The sequence below is a fragment of the Saimiri boliviensis genome, chromosome 3 (assembly GCF_048565385.1).
Source record: "Saimiri boliviensis isolate mSaiBol1 chromosome 3, mSaiBol1.pri, whole genome shotgun sequence".
NCBI classification, from domain to species: domain Eukaryota; kingdom Metazoa; phylum Chordata; class Mammalia; order Primates; family Cebidae; genus Saimiri; species Saimiri boliviensis.
The window spans coordinates 69,257,858-69,276,596 of record NC_133451.1 but is presented as its reverse complement, the minus strand read 5'-3'; the positions used below and the strand labels follow the sequence as shown (position 1 = coordinate 69,276,596).

Here is an 18,739-nt window from a genome sequence, read left to right as displayed (position 1 = left end):
GACAGCCCAGCAGCACATTCCATGGGCTTGTGGTGACTGGTATGAGCAAAAGGCTCCTCTGCCTCTGGAAAGTGGGTGGGGAGGAATGGGAAAGACTTTGTCTCATAGTTTGAGTGCCAGCTTAGCCACAACAGAATAGAGCACTGGGTAGATTTCTAAGGATTTTGACTCTAGTCCCTGGCTCCCAGACAGCATCTCTGGGCCCATCTGGTACCTGGGAGAACTTGCTGCTTGCAGGGGAGGATATAAGCCTGTGACTTTTCCACATGCTGATGGCAGAACCAAAGAACCTTGAGCAAACAGATGGGAGCCAGGTCGTGGTTACAGTGACATGTCTTGGGTGAGACCCAGTGCTGTGGTGGCTTCAGGTCTGACCCAGCACAATGCCAGTGGTGGTAGCCACAGGGGTGCTTGTGTCACCCCACCCCCCAGCCCCAAGCAGCTCAGCACACAAGAGAGAGACTTCATTTGTTTAGGAGAAACTAAGGGAAGAGAACAAGAATCTGCCTGGTAATCCTGAGAATTCTTCCAAATCTTATCTAAGACCACCAAGGTTGTACCTCTTTGAGTCTGCAAGAATTATAGTATTACTGGGCTTGGGGTATTCCTAATGCAAATATGGATTAGATAGCAACACTCAAGTATCTTCAAATATCTGGAAAGTCTTCCCAGAAAAGACAGGTACAAAAAAGCTCAGACTGTGAAGACTATAGTAAACACCTAATTCTTCAATGCCCAGACATTAACAAACATTCACAAGCATCAAGACCATCCAGGAAAACATGACCTCACCAAAGGAACTAAATAAGGTACCAGGGACCTATCCTGGAAAAACAGAAATATGTGATCATTCACAAGGAAGCCAAAGTAGCTGTTTTGAAGCAATTCAAAGAAATTCAAGATAACACACAAAATAATTCAGAAGTTGTATTAGTTTGTTTTCACACTGCTGAAAGAGGCATACCCAAGACTGGGCAATTTACAAAAGAAAGAAATCTATTGGAATTACAGTCCCATGTGGCCAGAGTGGCCTCACAATCATGGCGGAAGGTGAAAGGCACATCTCACATGGTGGCAGACAAGAGAAAAGAGTTTGTGCAGGGAAACATCCTTTTTTAAAACCACTGGATTTTGTGAGACTCATTCATTATCATGAGAACAACGCAGGAAAGACCCATCCCCATAATTTAATCACCTCCCACCAGGTTCCTCTCATAACAAGTGAGAATTGTGGGGGTTACAATTCAAGATGAGATTTGGGGGGGACACAGCCAAACCATATCAGAAGACTATCAGATAAACTTAACAAAGAGACTGAAATAGTTTAAAAGAACCTAACAGAAATTCTGGAGTTGAAAAATGCCATTGACATACTGTAGAATGCATGAGAGTGTCTTAATAGGAGAACCGATCAAGCAGAAGACAGAATTAGTGAGCCTGAAGACAGGCTATCTGAAAATACAATCAGAGGAAACCAAAAAACAAATAAGAATTTAAAAAGAAGGATGCATGTCTGCGAGATCTGAAAATTAGCCTACAAGCGCAAATCTAAGAGTTATTGACCTTAAAGAAGAGGTATAGAAAAGACAGGGTTAGAAAGTTTATTCAAAGGAATAATAACAGAGAACTTCCCAAACCTAGAGAAAGATATCAATATTCAAGTACAAGAAGGTTACAAAATACCAAGCACATTTAACCCAAAGAAGACTACCTCAAGGCATTTAATAATCAAACTCCTAAAGGTCACAGATAAAGAAATAATCATAAAAGCAGCAAGAGAAAAGAAACAAATAACATAAAACAGAGCTCCAATATGTCTGGCAGCAAACTTTTCAGTGGAAAGTGCGGAAGGAAAAATGTGTTTACCCTAGAACAGCCAGTGAAACAGTCCTTCAAACATGAAGGAGAAATAAAGACCTTCCAAACTCAGTCTGTAAGGTCAGTACTATCCTGATACCAAAATCAAACACACATCAAAAAAAGAAAACAACATCCCTCATGAATACTGATGCAAACATCCTCAATGCAAAATACTAGCAAACTGAGACCAGGCATGGTAGCTTGTGCCTATAATCCCAGCACTCTAGGAGGCCAAGGCCAGAGGATCACTTGCACCCAGACATTCAAGACTAGACTGACCAAAATGGCAAAAACCCATGGTGGTGCATGCCTATGGTCCCAGCTACTCAAGAGGCTGAGGTGGAAGGATTGCTTGAGGCAGACTGAGGCTGTAGTAAGCTATAATCATGCCACGGCAGTCAAGCCTAGGCAACAGAATGAGGCCCTGTATCAAAAAAATCAAACCAAACCTTTCATACATATAAAAGCTCATTAGGCTAGAGTTTAATATATTTACATTTAAAGTAATTACTGACAAAGAAGAATTCACTTTGCCATATAGCTACTGAATATTTTTAAGTGTCTTATTTTGTTGTTCCTCCATTTCTCCATTACCACCTTTTTATTCTCTTAGTGGTTGCCTTGGGGATTACAATTAACATCCTAAACTTCTAACATCCTAGTTTGAATACCACCGTAGTTTCAAAAGTAAACAAACACACTCTACTCCTATACATCTGCATCCCTCCCTTGTGACAATTATTATTGTCACAGATTTCAGCATTGTGTGCTCATTAATAGAGTTATAATCATTGTTTTATGCATTTTTTAATTCACATAGGAAAAATGAGGAGCTACAAACCAAAAGCGCAACAATACTGGTTTTTATATTTACCTACATGGCTACCTTTGCCAGTGTTACTCCTTCATATGGCTTTGAGTTAGTATCCTTTCATTTCAGCTTGCAGGACTGCCTTTAATATGTTGTGTAGCGCAAGTCTACTGGTAATAAACTCCCCTAGCTTCTGTCTACTTACAAATGTCTTCATTTCTTTTTCATTCTTGAAGGATAGTTTTGCCAGATACAGAATTCTTCATTGACAGATTATTTTTTTTTTCTTTCAGCACTTTATAAATGTGGTTCCATTGCCCTCTTGCCTCCTTGGTTTCTGATAAGAAATCAGTGGCTAATCTCATCAAGGAGCCCTTGGATGTATACAATGAATCATTTCATTCTTGCTGCTTTTAAAATTCTCTTTGTCTCCAAGTTTTGACAACTTGACTATTATGTATCTCAGTGTGGATCATTTTTAGTTGAACTTGCTTGGAGTTCACTGAGCTTCCTGGATTCATGCAGATTCATACCTTTCACTGGATTTCAGAAGTTTTCAGTCATTATTTCTGTGAATGGTCTTCTGCCCCTTTCTCTCTTCTCCTTCTGAAACTCACATTATGCACATGTTACTCCACTTGATGGTATCTCATAGGTCTCCTAGGCTCTGTTCACTACGTGATTTCCTTTAGCTTTTTGAGCATATTTAAGACAGCTGATTTAACATCTTGGCCTAGTAAATCGAAAGACTGTGCTTCCTCAGGGACCTCAGCTTAACTTAATTAACTCTGTAAAAACTCTATTGCTCAACCCAGTCACCTTCTGAGGTGCTGGCAGTTAGGTTTTCAACATAAGCATTTGGTGGGGGAACACAATTCAGCCCCTACCCTGTGTTTTCTTTTCTTTTAATTATGAGAGAAATGAAGTTAACAAAATTGAAAAAGCAAATGTTTTCACTCAAAATGCATTAGAGCTTCCTAATGAAAATACATAAAGAATTGATAGATAGTTACAAGGTCAATACTCTGACTCTACTTGAAAAGTGGTCTTGCCAGGCGCGGTGGCTCAAGCCTGTAATCCCAGCACTTTGGGAGGCCGAGGCGGGTGGATCACAAGGTCAAGAGATCGAGACCATCTTGGTCAACAAGGTGAAACCCCGTCTCTACTAAAAATACAAAAAATTAGCTGGGCATGGTGGTGCGTGCCTGTAATCCCAGCTACTCAGGAGGCTGAGACAGGAGAATTGCCTGAACCCAGGAGGCGGAGGTTGCGGTGAGCTGAGATCGTGCCATTGCACTCCAGCCTGGGTAACAAGAGCAAAACTCCATCTCAAAAAAAAAAAAACAGAAAAGTGGTCTTGAAAAGGTAGGAAATGCAGATGTTAAACCAATACAAAGTAAAATATCAATATGTAAAGAAAAGGGAATTAACACCAGTCTCCAGTGCCAATACTCACATGCTCAATGAACAAAAGTAAATAAAATGACAAGAGGATTGTGAAACAGATACATCTACATACTGACAGCCCAATCTTTCTGGCAATCAATCTGTCAAAATGTTACACAAGATACGGAAACGTTTTTAACCTTTGTCCCTATGGTTCCAAAGAAGGAAAATATCCCAAGACAGTAAAATCTTTTTAAAAATAGTAAGAGCACTGTTGTATTACTGAGATATTATTGCAAACAACTCAAATACCCAGAACTGAAAATGAAGAGGATAGAAATATAAGAGCATTTTACAAATATATAAACTATATAGACACAAGGAAATGTTCATGTAAAATAAGATTAAAGACCGGTGACAAGAAGCAGATGTATATACAGGTGTGTGTCTGCCTGTGTATAAATCTCATGTCATTCCCTTAGTTAAAATTCTGCAGTGTCTCCTCCCCACACAGATTCACAAGGCACTTCATCATTTTGTTTCTACCACATTTCTAGACTAATTAATTTCTCACCACTCCATTATCCACTCTACCCTCTACCTTTGCTGTAGTACTTGCAGTTTCTCAACTTTGGCATACCTTCTCCTGTCTCTTGCTTAAAACATTCCCCCAACTTCTTATAGTAACAAATTCCAGCCAATTCTCCCTCTCAGACTTAACTCAGACAGCTGTGTTTGAACCCATTAGCCAGAGTTGTTCACTTCTCTGTACCTCCAATTATTCCATACAATCCTTTAACATACCACTTCTATAAGAAGTGTTAATGTACATGCCCACTAAACTGTGAGCTCTTTGAGGAAATCATTGTTCATATTTGTGTCCTTAGAGTCTAGAACCATAAAAGTTTGGTGGCGGAAATGAATGATAAACACTAAATGAAGGTTTTTAAGAATGTGGATTTTTTTCTTATAAAATTACTTACACCTGCAATTTTACAGTGACATTTTAAATAAATATGGATATTTTAAGTATAAAAATCTTTTCAGGATAATTTTTCTTCAGGTGAGTCAGCAGCTTCTTAATGGTTATTGTTACATGTCACCAGACTACAAGCTGACTTGCCTAAAGACACCAAACAAAAATGTTGTTACCGTCAACATTTTGCAAAAGAGTTGTCTTTTTTTTTTGAGATGGAGTTTCACTCTTGTTGCACAGGCTGGAGTGCAATGGCGTGATCTTAGCTCACTGTAACCTCCACCTCCCGGATTCAACTGATTCTCCTGCCTCAGCCTCCCAAGTAGCTGGGATTACAGGTATGCACCACCACGCCTGGCTAATTTTGCATTTTTAGTAGAGATGGGTTTTCTCTATGTTGGTCAGGCTGGTCTCAAACTTCCAATCTCAGGTGATCCACCCGCCTCGGCCTCCCAAGGTGCTGGAATTACAGGCGTGAGCCACCGTGCCCAGCCTGCAAAAAGTGTCCTTTACGTGATATCCTTACATTCTCTCTCAAAACAGTTTATTCACAAACCTAACCCAGTCCTCAGGTTTTACATGAGAAATATAAACCAAGAAGCCAGATAGTAAGATTAAGATTAGCAGAGAGAGAACTTGATCCTTTCTCTGACTTGAATACAGACAGGATATGAAACTTCCCACAGCTAAGATTTGCCTACATACAACTTACCATGCTGTATTTTGGAAAGAAGGAATGACTCCTTGCGTGGAGAGAGGAGAGAGAAAAAGAAAAATCAGAATGTTCTCTTGGGCTTCTAAGAATTTCGAGAAATAAGCCCCTTTCTAGTCAGTTTAATACTAACAACAGCTGCCGAGAAGAGGGGAAGTCCACACTATGAGAAATTCAAACCGGCCTGGAGGTTTCTTTATGAGAGGAACTTCCCTTCTCACAAGTAAAAAAGGAAAGCTCTTATCTTCCCTATGACAAGTGTCAGTCACACTGCATAATTAAACAGAACACTTCGATTCCATAACCAAAAAGACGCAAGGGACACATCTGTGAAAACTAAGAATTCCGCTCTGTAAGGCTCTTGGGGGTTACATCAGCATTTGGATCCCCCAAGGACACAGAACTGGAATTTTTCAAGGCACAGGAAGTTAAAATCTTGTCCAAAAAGGAACTGCGAACTCTTGTTGATTTCAACCCTGTATCATCCTTGGCTCCATTCCCAGGGCCGTGAGAAACAGCCTGCAATATCCGCTCACCAGGTTTCTGTTTCTCCTAAAAGCCTGGTCTAGCCATAAATGCAACGATCGAAGGGATTTTCTCCTCCTTGCTGCCTAGTCAAACGTGCTTGCTCTCGGACAAGTTCCTAAACGAAGCCCGGGAAACTAGTGTCTGCACAAGCCTGAGCTGAGCGCAGCGGCCCCAGCCTGCCCCGAGGGGCCCTACCCTCCCATGGCAGAACAGTTTCACCACGAAGCTGGGTCAGGCCGGAGAAGCCCTCCCATTCCGCTTAGTACCTCAGAAAATTCGCCCCTTTTTGGGTCATAAGATCTGGCTTCAATGACTCCTAACTCACCCCAACACCTCCTTTCTCTTAGCCGAAGGGCCCCAGTCCCAGTCACCGAAGCCCATGGCCCAAGGTTACCCCTAGGCCCAGTGCCCCGGCCCTTCTGGGGTCCTCATTCCCTGCTGGCCTCACCCAAACCTCGACTGAAACCTGCAAAACGGGCCTCTTGGTCACAGCCACCGCCCGTGAGAATCTTCCCACCCACCCCCAAAAGTGCGGCCATCTTGGCTGGGGAGGCTGAGGGCGGCTCAGGGGACACAGTAGCGATCCCAAAGGCACAACCACTACCTTTCGCCCTCAAAGTGCTTTTCTTCGCCTCCAGCAGGATCAGCAACTGGCAGCAGAGGCACCCAGGGGCAACACGAGCAGCACGAGAGAGCTTGGAGAGCTCCGGGTGTAACCTCCTCACGGAGGAAGGTTCTGGAAGAGCCGTTGGCTGGGCATGCGCAGTGCACCAGTGCACGCACCTCCACCCGGAGAGCTCGCTGGAGCGAGGCCTATGGAGCCAGGAGCCCTTCGCAGACCTTGTCCAACCTCCAGACCTGCGGAGCCAGCTCCCAGCTCCTTCCTTCACGCGGGTACTCCTATTTACTGAGTACTGTGTTCAGCACCGTGCTCAGACGGGGACCCTTGCCGGCCTTCCTTTCCTAGTGGTGGAGGGAGACGGCATTGCCGCAGACACGGGCTCAGCGAGGCCTCTGCAAGTCGTGCTTGAGAGCCTCTCTGGGGTTCAGGGAAGGCTTCCCAGGGAAATTATGCTGGCCTGGGTAACTACTATGCAGTAGGGCAGGACTGAGGAGCATGCACAGTCGCTACTAAAAATACAAAAATTAGCCCGGCGTGGTGTCAGGTGTCTGTAATTCCAGCTACTTGAGAAGCTGAGGCAAGAGAATTGCTTGAACCTGGGAGATGAAGGTTGCAGTGAGCGGAGCTCGGGCCATTGCCTCCTAGCCTGGGCAACAAGAGTGAAACTCAGTCCCAAAAAAAAAAAAACAAAAAAAGAAAGAAAGAAAACTGAGAGACTCTGAAGTGTTGGGAGCAGAGAACTGTGCAAGAAGAGGCTGGAAAGGTGGATAGTGCGGACCGTGCTGGGCCTTAGTTTTTATCCTAAGAAATTTCAATCCTCCTCTCTTTGCTAGAAAGTACCACCACTAGCTCTGTGATGCTTTGCAGCTGACCACCCATCCTTGGCATTAATCTTGACAGCCTGTGAGGTCTAATAATTTTCTCAAATGAGGGAGATGAGGCTCACAAAAAAACGTATTTTGCACACAGTTATTAAGTAGTAAAGCAGGAGTGTGAGCCTATCTCCACCCTGTGCATGGTCACAGAGAGCACCAAAATTAAGCATAAGCACAGGGATAAGCTGTGTCAATGGTCACCACATGTTTTCTTCAAAAAGAATTCTGTAATTCTATTTAAGTGTTAATAATCTGTGTAGAAACTAGTCAAAAAATATGCACCATGTGACACAGAATGCTACTATCTGCTCTCCCCTAATTCTACAGCATGCATTGTCAATGGGAGGAGGGGCACGTTGCTACCAAGGGGGACAAAAATCGGTTCTTGGAGAGCTAAAAAATCTTAGATATTACAATGACTAGTGGCCTACCAAAGTTCAACCCTACCCAATGAAATCTTATTTCGTAGCACTTGATTTCTCTCTTTAGGGAGAAATTAAATTTAGTTTTCAGTTAACTTTATTTTTTTCTCAGGGCAAGGTGGAGTGTGTGTGTGTGTGTGTGTGTGTGTGTGTACACACGTGCATGCAGCAGAGTCTGTAATGAAAAAAATTGAGAAACATTATTTTACACAAATGAAATCTCCAATCTTTAGCTAGTCAACCAAAATAAAGATTACATTTCTTAACTTTCCCTACAGCTAGGTGTAGTCATGTGAATAAGGCCTGCCCCCATGGGAGGTGGTAGAAAATGATAAAAAATGATAGTGACTTCTAGGATGTGTCTGAAAAGAAGGGACATGCCCTTTTGCTGCCTTCTGACCATCCTGTACTTGGAAATTGGACATGGTGGCAAGCCACCTTTGGCCATGTGTGTGAGGGCAGCAATCTAGAGATGGTGACAAAACAAAGGAAGAGCCTGGAAGACCGCATGGGAAAGAGCCACCACCCAAGTGCTGCTGATCCACCTACCTCTGTCAGAGAGAGAGAAACTTCTATCTTAGCCACTGTTTTTTATTGTCGCTGTTATTTATTTTTTTATTTTATTTTTCTGTAAGTTTTTGGGGTTCTTTAGTGGTGATTTGTGACATTTTGATGCATCCGTCACTGAACAGTACACACTGCACCCTATTTGTAGTCTTTATCACTCATCCCCCTCTCACTCTTCCCCACAAGTCCCCAAAATCCATTGTATCATTCTTAGGCTTTTGTGTCCTCACAGCTTAGCTCCCCATATCAGTGAGAACATATGATGTTTGGTTTTCCATTCCTGAGTTACTTCACCCAGAATAATAGTCTCCAGTCTCTTCCAGATCACTACTAATGCTGTTTATTCATTCATTTTTATGACTGAGTAGTATTCCGTCATGTATATATACCACAGTTTCTTTATCCACTTATTGATTGATGGACTTTTGGGTTGGTTCCATGATTTTGCTGTTGTGAATTGTGCTACTGTAAACATGCATGTACAAACACATTTTTCAGATAATGACTTCTTTTCCTCTGGATAGGAGGAAATCCAGTAGTGGGATTGCTGGATCAAATGGTAGTACTACTTTAGTTCTTTAAGGAATCTGTTTTCTATAGTGGCGGTACTGGTTTACATTCCCACCAGGTGTGCAGAAGTGTTCCCTGATCCACAGCAACACATCTGCTGTTTGTTGATTTTTTTTATTATAGCCATTCTTGTGGTTTTGATTTGCATTTCCCTGATCATTAGTGATGTTGAACATTTTTCCATGTTTGTGGTCATTTGTGTATATTCTTTTAAGAATTATCTATTCATGTCTTTAGCCTACTTTTTTATAGGATTTTTTGTTTTTTTCTTATTTATTTGTTTGAGTTCATTATAGATTCTGGATATTAGTCCTTTGTTAGATGTATAGATTATGAAGGTTTTCTCCCACTCTGTCAGTTTTCTGTTTACTTTGGCCATGCAAAGCTCTTTAGTTTAGTTAGGTCCCAGCTGTTTATCTTTGGTTTTTATTGCATTTCTTAGCCACTGTTAATTTGGGTCTCTTACATGCAACTGACCCCTTATTCTAACCAATCTAACAATTTAAGAACATTAAAATGGTAGCAGGAATGATACAAAATGAGCTTACCACTGGTAGATAATGAACTGGTCCCAGAGGAAATTAAGGTGCTTTAACTTGTCGGGTGGGCAATATAAGAAAATATCAATGTAGCCATCTATTATACAGAAGGATATGCCATAAATAGTAATAGAATTTGAAAAGTGTATTGCTTACCTGGACTTTAATATTTACTATCTGGAAACCACATCTCCAACCCTTGTTGTGTAACATTAGGATATTAATTATATAACCTATTCTTCAAACAGGTGAGTAGCTGTGAATGTGCTAAAAGGCTATCAGTGTTGCTAGTTTCACAGCCCTTATTGTAAACCACCCATTTATGTGAAATGGAAATAAAAACATGCAGAAATTCCCTTGGATCTGAGAGTAGGGTTTCCCCTAGCACAATCAATTTTGTGGTTAATTTAGTTAGCTCAGCTAAGATGCTAGCCAATCAGAGGTTAGGAGAGAAATGAATTTCCTAAATAAATATGATGCCCAAAATGTGTTATCTAAAGAATTTATCAGGCTCAAAGTCTGGTACAAGAGTGACTTAGAACTCCATTCTATCACTATGAAGAAAAGTGGTATTCTTTTCGTCTTAGGCTTCATCTTGCTGGTTCTGATTGGAGTTCAAGGTAAGAGGTTCTGAGTTAGGTTGTAAAGAGAAGTGATTTACTGTAAAAGAATCTTGGTTAGCCAGATAAAGTCGAATGTTCTGCCTGCATTGAAAAGTAATATTTGGTCACTTATAAAAGCTTCTCAGTGACATGATCAGTTATCCAAAGTTCACAACTTAGATCACCAGGTCAAACACAACTCTCTGTAGTTTTGGTGTATGAATTCCTAGTAAGTGTTCAGTAAATGTTCATTGAACTGGGTGATAATGGAATGAAACTCTGTCTCCTAAATTATTTTCTTCTCCCTGATACTGTTTTTTATAAGTATGTCTGTGGCTAACAAGTTAAGGATCCAACTAGCAATCAGAGAGGTTGTCCCTAATCTATTTACTATCTTTGTTACCTTGGGCAAATTACTTAATCTTTCTAGACCTCAGTTCCTCATCATCTGTAAAATAGAACTTTGTAGTTATACCTTTTCTGACTACTATATAATGTATGGCATGTAGTATAATAAGTACCAAGTAAATATATGAATTTTAAAATTAAGATAATGTATTTTAAGGAATTTTTAAAAATTTAAAACACTATTGAAAAGCAAGGCAGTGGGGAGGAGAAAAGATGAGGGAAGTGGGATTGGTTACAAAGGAGTGCTTTCTGTTCAACACTAACACCAGTTTCATTCCCTAAGGTCAGAAAATAAACAATAAATGGCTTGAGGAGTTGCTTAAGAAACTGTGAATCAGCATAGCATACATGAATTATGTATCTGTTTGTCTTGTGATAGGCATTTATTAAATATTGTGGAAGTCTCTTTTGCTCCCAAGAACATAAGATGTGGTAGTTAAGAGCAACACCTTTGGACTCAGACCTCAGCTAAAACCCTGACCCTACTCCCTAAAAGCTGTATGATTTGGTTCTGTAACCTTTCTGAACCTTAGTTTCCTTATGTCTAAAATAGAGATGATAGCTCCTTCAGAGGTTTGTGGTGATGATTTTTAGGCACTCAGTAAATTGTAGTACTAATCATGACTCAGTCAGATGTATCATTTTGATAAATCACCTAAACTGAAACATTGGGCTAAACTGATGTGTTCTACCTTTTTCTTTCCCGTAGGAACCCTAGTAATGAGGAAGGGTCGCTGTTCCTGTATCAGCACCAACCAAGGGACTATCCACTTACAATCCTTGAAAGACCTTAAACAATTTGCCCCAAGCCGTTCCTGTGAGAAAACTGAAATCATGTAAGTAACAACCCAGCTAACATGCATGCACCATATTGGCAAGAACATTAAATTTAGGATGAGTTTTACCCTTGGAGTGCTTGTCCATAGAAACACTTAAAAATCAGATGGTTAGCCCCTCCATAAATTTGGGCAGCCCCTTTCTTTTCTCTCCTTAAAAATACAAGGAATTTCCAGTAGATTAGGACCCAAGAATGATGTATTACCAAAGTAACACATGTTTATTGTAGAAAATGTTTAATGCAGATGATACAATAGAAGAAAATAAAAATCACTCATAATTCTATCCTCAAGTGACAAATACTGTTAACCCCTTAGTATACAATCTTCTAAATCTCCCTTATTTGCTTCATGTGCATGTAACATAGATATGTATTTATAGACACAGTATACAAACACAAAAATTAAATCATATGCTGTTTTGTAATCTGCTTTTTCATTAAAAATATATCATGAACTTTTTTTATGTCAGTAAAGCTCTAATAATGTCGTTTTTACCTAATGTCACTTTTTTTTTTTTTGATGGAGTCTTGCTCTGTCACCCAAGTTAGAGTACAGTGACAGGATCTTAGCCCGCTGCAACCTCTGCCTCCTGGGTTCAAGCAGTTCTCCTGCCTCAGCTTTCTGAGTAGCTGGGATTACAGGCGCCCACCACCATGCCCAGCTAATTTTTCTTGTATTTTTAGTAGAGACAGGGCTTCACCATCTTGGCCAGGCTGGTCTCGAACTCCTGACCTTGTGATCCACCTGCCTTGGCCTCCCAAAGTGCTGGGATTACAGGGTATAGGTGTGAACCACCGTGCCCAGCCACCTAATATCATTTTTAATGGCCTAATTTTATTTCATCATATGGATAAGCCATAATTTAGATGACCAATTATTGTTGTTGGAAATATAGATTATTTCCAAATTTTTGCTGATGAAATAAAACTTATTATGGCAGTAGTATGTCTGTAATTCTTTCCTATTGGTACCTTTCTCAAGATTAGAATTGCTAGCTTAAAGGATGTGTGCGTATTTTAAGTCTTTATATATCATCCTTGACTTCTCTTTTTCTCACACTATACAGAAAAATTAGATAAATATTTAAATTATTTCCAGACAGTCTACTGTAAGTAATTTTTAAAATTCAACCAGGGGTGGGCACAGTAGCTCACACCTGTAATCCCAGCACTTTGGGAGGTCGAGGCGTGTGGATCACGAAGTCAAGAGATTGAGACCATCCTGGCCGACATAGTGAAACTCTGTCTCTACAAAAATTAGCTGGCATGGTGGCATGCACCTGTAACCCAGCTACTCGGGAGGCTGAGGCAAGAGAATCACTTGAACCTGGGAGGCAGAGGTTGCAGTGAGCTGAGATGGTGACACTGTACTCCAGCCTGGCAACAGAGCTTCGTCTCAAAAAAAAAAAAAAAAAATTCAACCAGTGGCTCATTTTGTCCTAGGAAATAATTTTAAGTAGTTTCACTAGAAAATTCAGCAAAATTTATACTTATTTTCATTATTTCTGAAAAAAAGCATTTAAGTTATTAATGAGAAAAAACGGTCTCATTGCTATTTCCTTGGCAGTGCTACACTGAAGAATGGAGATCAAACATGTCTAAACCCAGATTCAGCAGATGTGAAGGAACTGATAAAAAAGTGGGAGAAACAGGTTGGTGAAAAGAAGGAACAACATTTTCTTTCTTTTAGAAATTAACTCTGGAAAACAAAGAATCTGCATTTTCATGAACACTATAAGAATACATAACTTTTAAGAATACGTTTTTCATTCATATTATGGTGCTTCTATTTTGCCTAGGACAAAATTATGTTCCTACATATAGTATCCCCTCTCTGTCTCCCACCAGAAGAATGTGTGTTCCTTGGAGGGTACAGAGCTTGTCCTTATTTAATACAATAAATATGTAATTAATTGAATGGTAGACACAGAGGATACAAACATAGTAAGGTATAGTCTTTTCCTGTTGTAGCAAATATGCTAATAATTACAGTACAATGTGAGAAATATAAAAGTATGCACAAGAATCTTGAAGATACAGAGGAGGGAGTACTTAACTTTGCTGGGGGACCAGGGCACGAGAAAGTGTTAAGGAAGATTTCTCATGTCAGGTGATATTTGATTTGGGTCTTGAAGGATAAATAATTCACCAGGAAGGTAAGAACAGTGTGAGCAGAACAGTAGAATCACAAGAGAATTTGCTGTGTTCAGGGAGCCTCCATTAATGTGCCTGGAGTTTGTGTGAAGAGACTGAGGTAGAAAAGTCGGTCAGGACAAAGCGGGAGGAATCCTGCATGGGATGCTGAGGAGTTGGTATGTGAGTGGGAGATTGGGTTCTGGAGTGTGACAGACTGCTGGTTCTGCCACATTAGCTGTCCAGATTTGGGCAAGTCACCCTCCTCCAGGCCTCAGCCTCCTCATACGTAAAACACGGAAGATAACAGTGCCAACCTCAGAGGGTTGTAGCTGGGGCAGGTGAGTGGTAAGCAAGGTTGCGGGGAGATGTAATAAGCCAGAAGAACAGACAAAAGACAGCCAGTTAGAAGGCTGTTGCCTCCTCCTCAAAGTGAGCAAAGTAGGGAGAATCTAAAGGAGCCCCTCTGAGAGGGAAGTGACTTTAATGTGGTTTTGAGGATGAAGAAAGACCATAATCAGGAGAGTGAGTCCAAATATAAATGAAAATTGTAAGATTTCAGAAACATTGCCCTTTTTCCCTTCTCACAGGTCAACCAAAAGAAAAAGCTAAAGAATGGGAAAAAATGTCAAAAAAACAAGAAAGTTAAGAAAGTTTGCAAAGTTCGAAAATCTCAACGTCCTCATCAAAAGAAGACTGCATAAGAAACCACTTCGGCAATAAGTATTCTGTGTGAAAAATGTTCTATTTTAATTATACCGAGATCATTCCAAAGGAGGATGGCATGTAATACAAATGCGTGTTAATTTGACTAGAAAATTTAAAACATTGCTCTGAAGTTATAACTAAAGCTAGAAAGTTGATTTTGAGAATCCAAATGTTAAGAATTGTTAGAGGCCATGATTGTCTGTCTTTTTCTACCACCCACCAACTGAATTGCATCATGCTTAAGGCCGTGATTTTAGTAATATCCGTGTCCAGACAGATGCTCAAACAACTACATCCCACACACAACAGCTGCCTGGAAGAGCAGCCCTAGGCTTCCACACACTGCAGCCTCCAGAGAGTATCTGAGGCACATGCCAGCAAGTGTTAAGCCTGTTAGCATAGGACGCTGGTGAGCCAAGCAGTTTGAAATTGAGCTGGACCTCACCAACCTGCTGTGGCCATCAACCTCTGGATTTGAATCAGCCTACAGGCCTCACATATAATGTGTCTGAGAGATTCATGCTGGTTGCTGCTGGGTATCACCACTGGAGATCACCAGTGTGTGGCTTTCAGAGGCTCCTTTCTGCTGTTGGAAGCCATGTGATTCTATCTTGTCTGTGCAACACTTTCTTATTGTTCCCCTTTGCTTCATTCAAGCCAGCTCTTCTCCATCCTACCACAATTCAGTGCCTGCCTCCTCTCCAGGGCATATGTTACATGCTCTGATTTATCTGTGTCGACTCCTTTCTCACCTTGTCCCCAATACCCCACAGAAATGCTTTCTTCTCCCTATTCATCCTCACTCAAGCCAGTCTTCAAGGCTTAGTTCAAGTCCTGCCTCTTAAATAAACCTTTCTGGACACATATATTATCTTAAAATTCCTATTTCACTTGGGTTCAGTACCACATGGGTGAACAATGAATGGTTAACTAATTCCTGTGTGTTTATCCTAGCTCTCCAGATTGTCAGCTTCTTGAGGGCAAGAACCACGGTTTATTTCCGTGATTCTTCCACGGTGCCTAATAATACTGTGGAATTAGGTTTTAGTAACTTTTTAATTGCTATCATTACAGGCAAGAGGGCAATCAGACATTGTCTCAGAGCAGGTGCTGGCTCTTTCTGGCACCTCCATGTTGGCTAGCCCCTGGTTAACCTCTTACTTATTATCTTGGCCATTCACTGCAGGGACCAGGGATGATGCAACATCCTTGTCTTATTATGACAGGATATTTACTCAACTTCTCCAACAATAAGAAGCACGTGGTAATAATAATAAGCTTGCAGATATTCTGGACTGTTTTTAGAAAATATAGTTTCCCGAAAATCACAGAATCTTACAATGAAAAGGGCTTTAGAGATCTGTCAGACCAACCTTTTCCCAACCATACAAAAATTCTTCAGTGCCATTCCCAGCAAGCTTCAGCTTTCTGCGATCCAACAAGATAGCTACCAAGATCATTTTCAAAACTTATTTTAAGCAAATATGAATTTTTGCTTAAAATATTCCCAGCAAGCTTCAGCTTTCTACGATCCAACAAGATAGCTACCAAGATCATTTTCCAAACTCATTTTAAGCAAATATGAATTTTATTGTCCATTTACCTGTTTTGCAGTTTGTATTGTGATTATCAATTACCACACCATCTTTCACGAAGGAAGGGAACAGGGAGGTATCAAGCACTAGAGGAGGCAGCTGGGTCAGTTAGTGGAGCTATGATTGGTGCCCAGTTAGCCTCTGCAGCACATGGAAACCTCTTCCCAGAGAACGTTCTGTGAATTGTGTAGGAGAGGTTGTCTTTGGCCAGAATTTAAATGTATACTCACTTTACCAAATTGTATCACGCCTCACACTGCTGATGATTTAGAGTGTCGCAGTGGACATCCCACCTCAATGTCTTACCTAATCATGAAACTCCCTAGTCCCTTCCATGTGACTTCCCTGAAAAATCTAAGTGTTTCATAAATTGGAGAGTCTGTGACCCACTTACCTTGCATCTCACAAGTAGACAGTATAAAGCTAATAACCAAAGACCACATATTTTCACTCACACACACATTGTAATCATTTATTATACATATATACACACACATACTCTCAAAGCAAATAATTTTTAAGTTCAAAACAGTATTGACTTGTATACCTTATAATTTGAAATATCTTCTTTGTTAGAATGGTATCAATAAATAGACCATTAATCAGAAAACAGATCTTGATTTTTTTTGTCTTGAACATACCCTTCAACTATTGAGTGTTTAATAACAAATCTCATATGTCCTTCTTATTTTACATTTCAGCTTTCTCTCAAATAAAGTGTAACAATAATTGAGATAACACATGAAAGCTCTTTAAAGGGCCTATTGGGGACAGGAAAAAAGTAATGACAACACTATGGAAAATATGACAAGACTGCCTTACAACAGCATTGACTTAAAAGAGTTAATGTGGGGCCGGGCAGCTCACGCCTGTAATCCCAGCAGTTTGGGAGGCTGAAGCTGACTTGAGGTCAGGAGTTCGAGACAAGCCTGGCCAATATGGTGAGACCCCCATCTCTACTAAAATTACAAAAATTAGCTGGGTATGGTGGCATGCACCTGTAGTCTCAGTTATTTGGGAGGCTGAGGTAGGAGAATCACTTGAACCCGGGAGGCAGAGGTTGCAGTGAGGTGAGATCCCACCACTGTACTCCAGCCTGGGTGATAGAGCGAGACTCTTGCTTTAAAAAAAAAAAAAAAAAAAAGTTATTTAGAATTCAATCAATCAATTTCCTAATCCTCAAGAGTAACACTATTCTAATGAAGTACGTACCCAGGAAGCCAACATGTCTTCTTTTCTATCTCCTAAAATTGTATGTGTTTGAATATTATAAAGCCTCAAGTAGTTACGATGGAGACCTAAACACTGTACAATTTAAGGGTCCAGGAAACTGAGCTGGGGGCATTACACAGTGTGGAGTCTCTGAGAAGGTTGAGAGTGGAACGAAGCACATCATCCTGTATGCTTGACGGACGCTTTAGAGGCCAGACAGGTGTGATATTTGGGCAAATTAACAGCTGCTAATGGTAGACATGAATTCTCACAAACGCCCTCACCTGAGAGGCAGTAGGCGGACCCTGGAAGGAGCTAAGATCCTAGATTCTGAGATATCCTGCTTAGAATCAGTGCCCACTACTTATTAGCTGTGTGACCCTGGTTACAGGATAATATTTCACCTCAAAATGCATCAGTTTCCTCATTCAGGATTGTTGTGAGGAGCAGGCTCAGCATAGGTCTTGGTGAAGAGAAAGTCCTCAATGTTTGTCCCAGACCCTCCTTACCCACTTTGCTACATCTTCATAGCAGCAGATGGATCCCACATCTCATATAGAGAGAAATGTTCCCAGCACTGAAAAAAATCTGTGGGAGAAATGAGAGTAAAAGCCTTCCTGACCAGTTTTCAGTAACTATATTTTTATAATCCTACTCTAGGCTATCGTTGTCTGTTTTCTGGGCTACTTCAGTAGCCTCGTGTTTTTCCTGTTGGCTCTTATTCTCACCTTTTTCTCTTGCTTCCCTAAGTTCCATGACAAACAATAATCTTTGTAAAAAATAACTTAACAGAATGCTACCACGTTGTTTAAAATCCTGCAGCTTACAATTAAGTGAAAACATACCATGAGCTGGCCTCACATGAGCTGGTCTCTGCCTGCTTCTCTGATCATGCTCCCTCTACCCTCCTTTGCTGAGCCTTGGCGTCATCTATTTTCTGTATGTCTCTTGAGCATACCAAGTTCATTGCCTTCTCGGGTTTTTGCATATGCTGTTCCCTGTGGTTCTGGTTTGTACTATATCAACTTGGTTAGGCTTAGAACTACATTTCCCAGAATCTCCTTCCCTGTGTGGTTCTAGGTTAGAGTTAGCCAAAGAAGAATTCATGTGAGACTTGGAAATCAAAAGTGAAGGAGTGACCCTTAATCTTGATTAGACATATTGACAAACACGCTGGTAGCCAGTGGATCCCAGCTTGCCCTTGCTCTTTTCCTCCACGTTCAGCTTATGCTCAGGACTGCTGGCCTCATGATCAGTGATGGTCCCAGGCCCCCACCAGATATTTGGCAGTGGACCCACAGAGGCAGTAGTTACACAGAAGCAAAAGAGCCCATAGACCCTAGCAGCCCCAATTTGGCACTGAACAGGCTTAACT

At 40.9% G+C, this 18,739-nt stretch overlaps 2 protein-coding genes across 6 annotated transcripts in view; one reads left to right on the top strand and one right to left on the bottom strand.

The window, feature by feature from the left end:
• The window catches only part of ART3 (ADP-ribosyltransferase 3 (inactive)), a 105,698-nt gene extending 99,850 nt beyond the window's left edge, over positions 1 to 5,848 (bottom strand). For 2 of the 5 annotated variants that reach the window (XM_074396291.1, XM_074396294.1), the window contains exon 1: positions 5,746 to 5,847. In XM_074396291.1, coding sequence (XP_074252392.1) covers positions 5,746 to 5,748 — 3 coding nt within the window. In that variant the 5' untranslated portion in view covers positions 5,749 to 5,847. Of the gene's footprint in view, positions 1 to 5,745 lie in introns of all 5 variants that reach the window. The other 3 variants (XM_074396296.1, XM_074396295.1, XM_074396293.1) reach the window with 2 other exon arrangements.
• Positions 5,849 to 10,370: 4,522 nt separating this feature from the next.
• On the top strand, positions 10,371 to 16,762 carry CXCL9 (C-X-C motif chemokine ligand 9). The gene is made up of 4 exons (XM_003931992.4): positions 10,371 to 10,488; positions 11,588 to 11,714; positions 13,284 to 13,368; positions 14,440 to 16,762. Exons 1-4 carry the CDS (start codon positions 10,425 to 10,427, stop codon positions 14,551 to 14,553), a joined length of 390 nt encoding a protein of 129 aa, XP_003932041.1. The 5' UTR covers positions 10,371 to 10,424; the 3' UTR covers positions 14,554 to 16,762.
• The last annotated feature ends 1,977 nt before the right edge of the window (positions 16,763 to 18,739 follow it).

Excerpts from the sequence above, each read along its gene's own strand:
- CXCL9 (XM_003931992.4), top strand. The coding sequence starts at position 10,425 with ATGAAGAAAAGTGGTATTCTTTTCGTCTTAGGCTTCATCTTGCTGGTT. Across the intron at positions 10,489-11,587 it reads GGTTCTGATTGGAGTTCAAG|GAACCCTAGTAATGAGGAAG; the intron begins GTAAGAGGTTCT and ends TCTTTCCCGTAG. Across the intron at positions 11,715-13,283 it reads TGTGAGAAAACTGAAATCAT|TGCTACACTGAAGAATGGAG; the intron begins GTAAGTAACAAC and ends TTTCCTTGGCAG.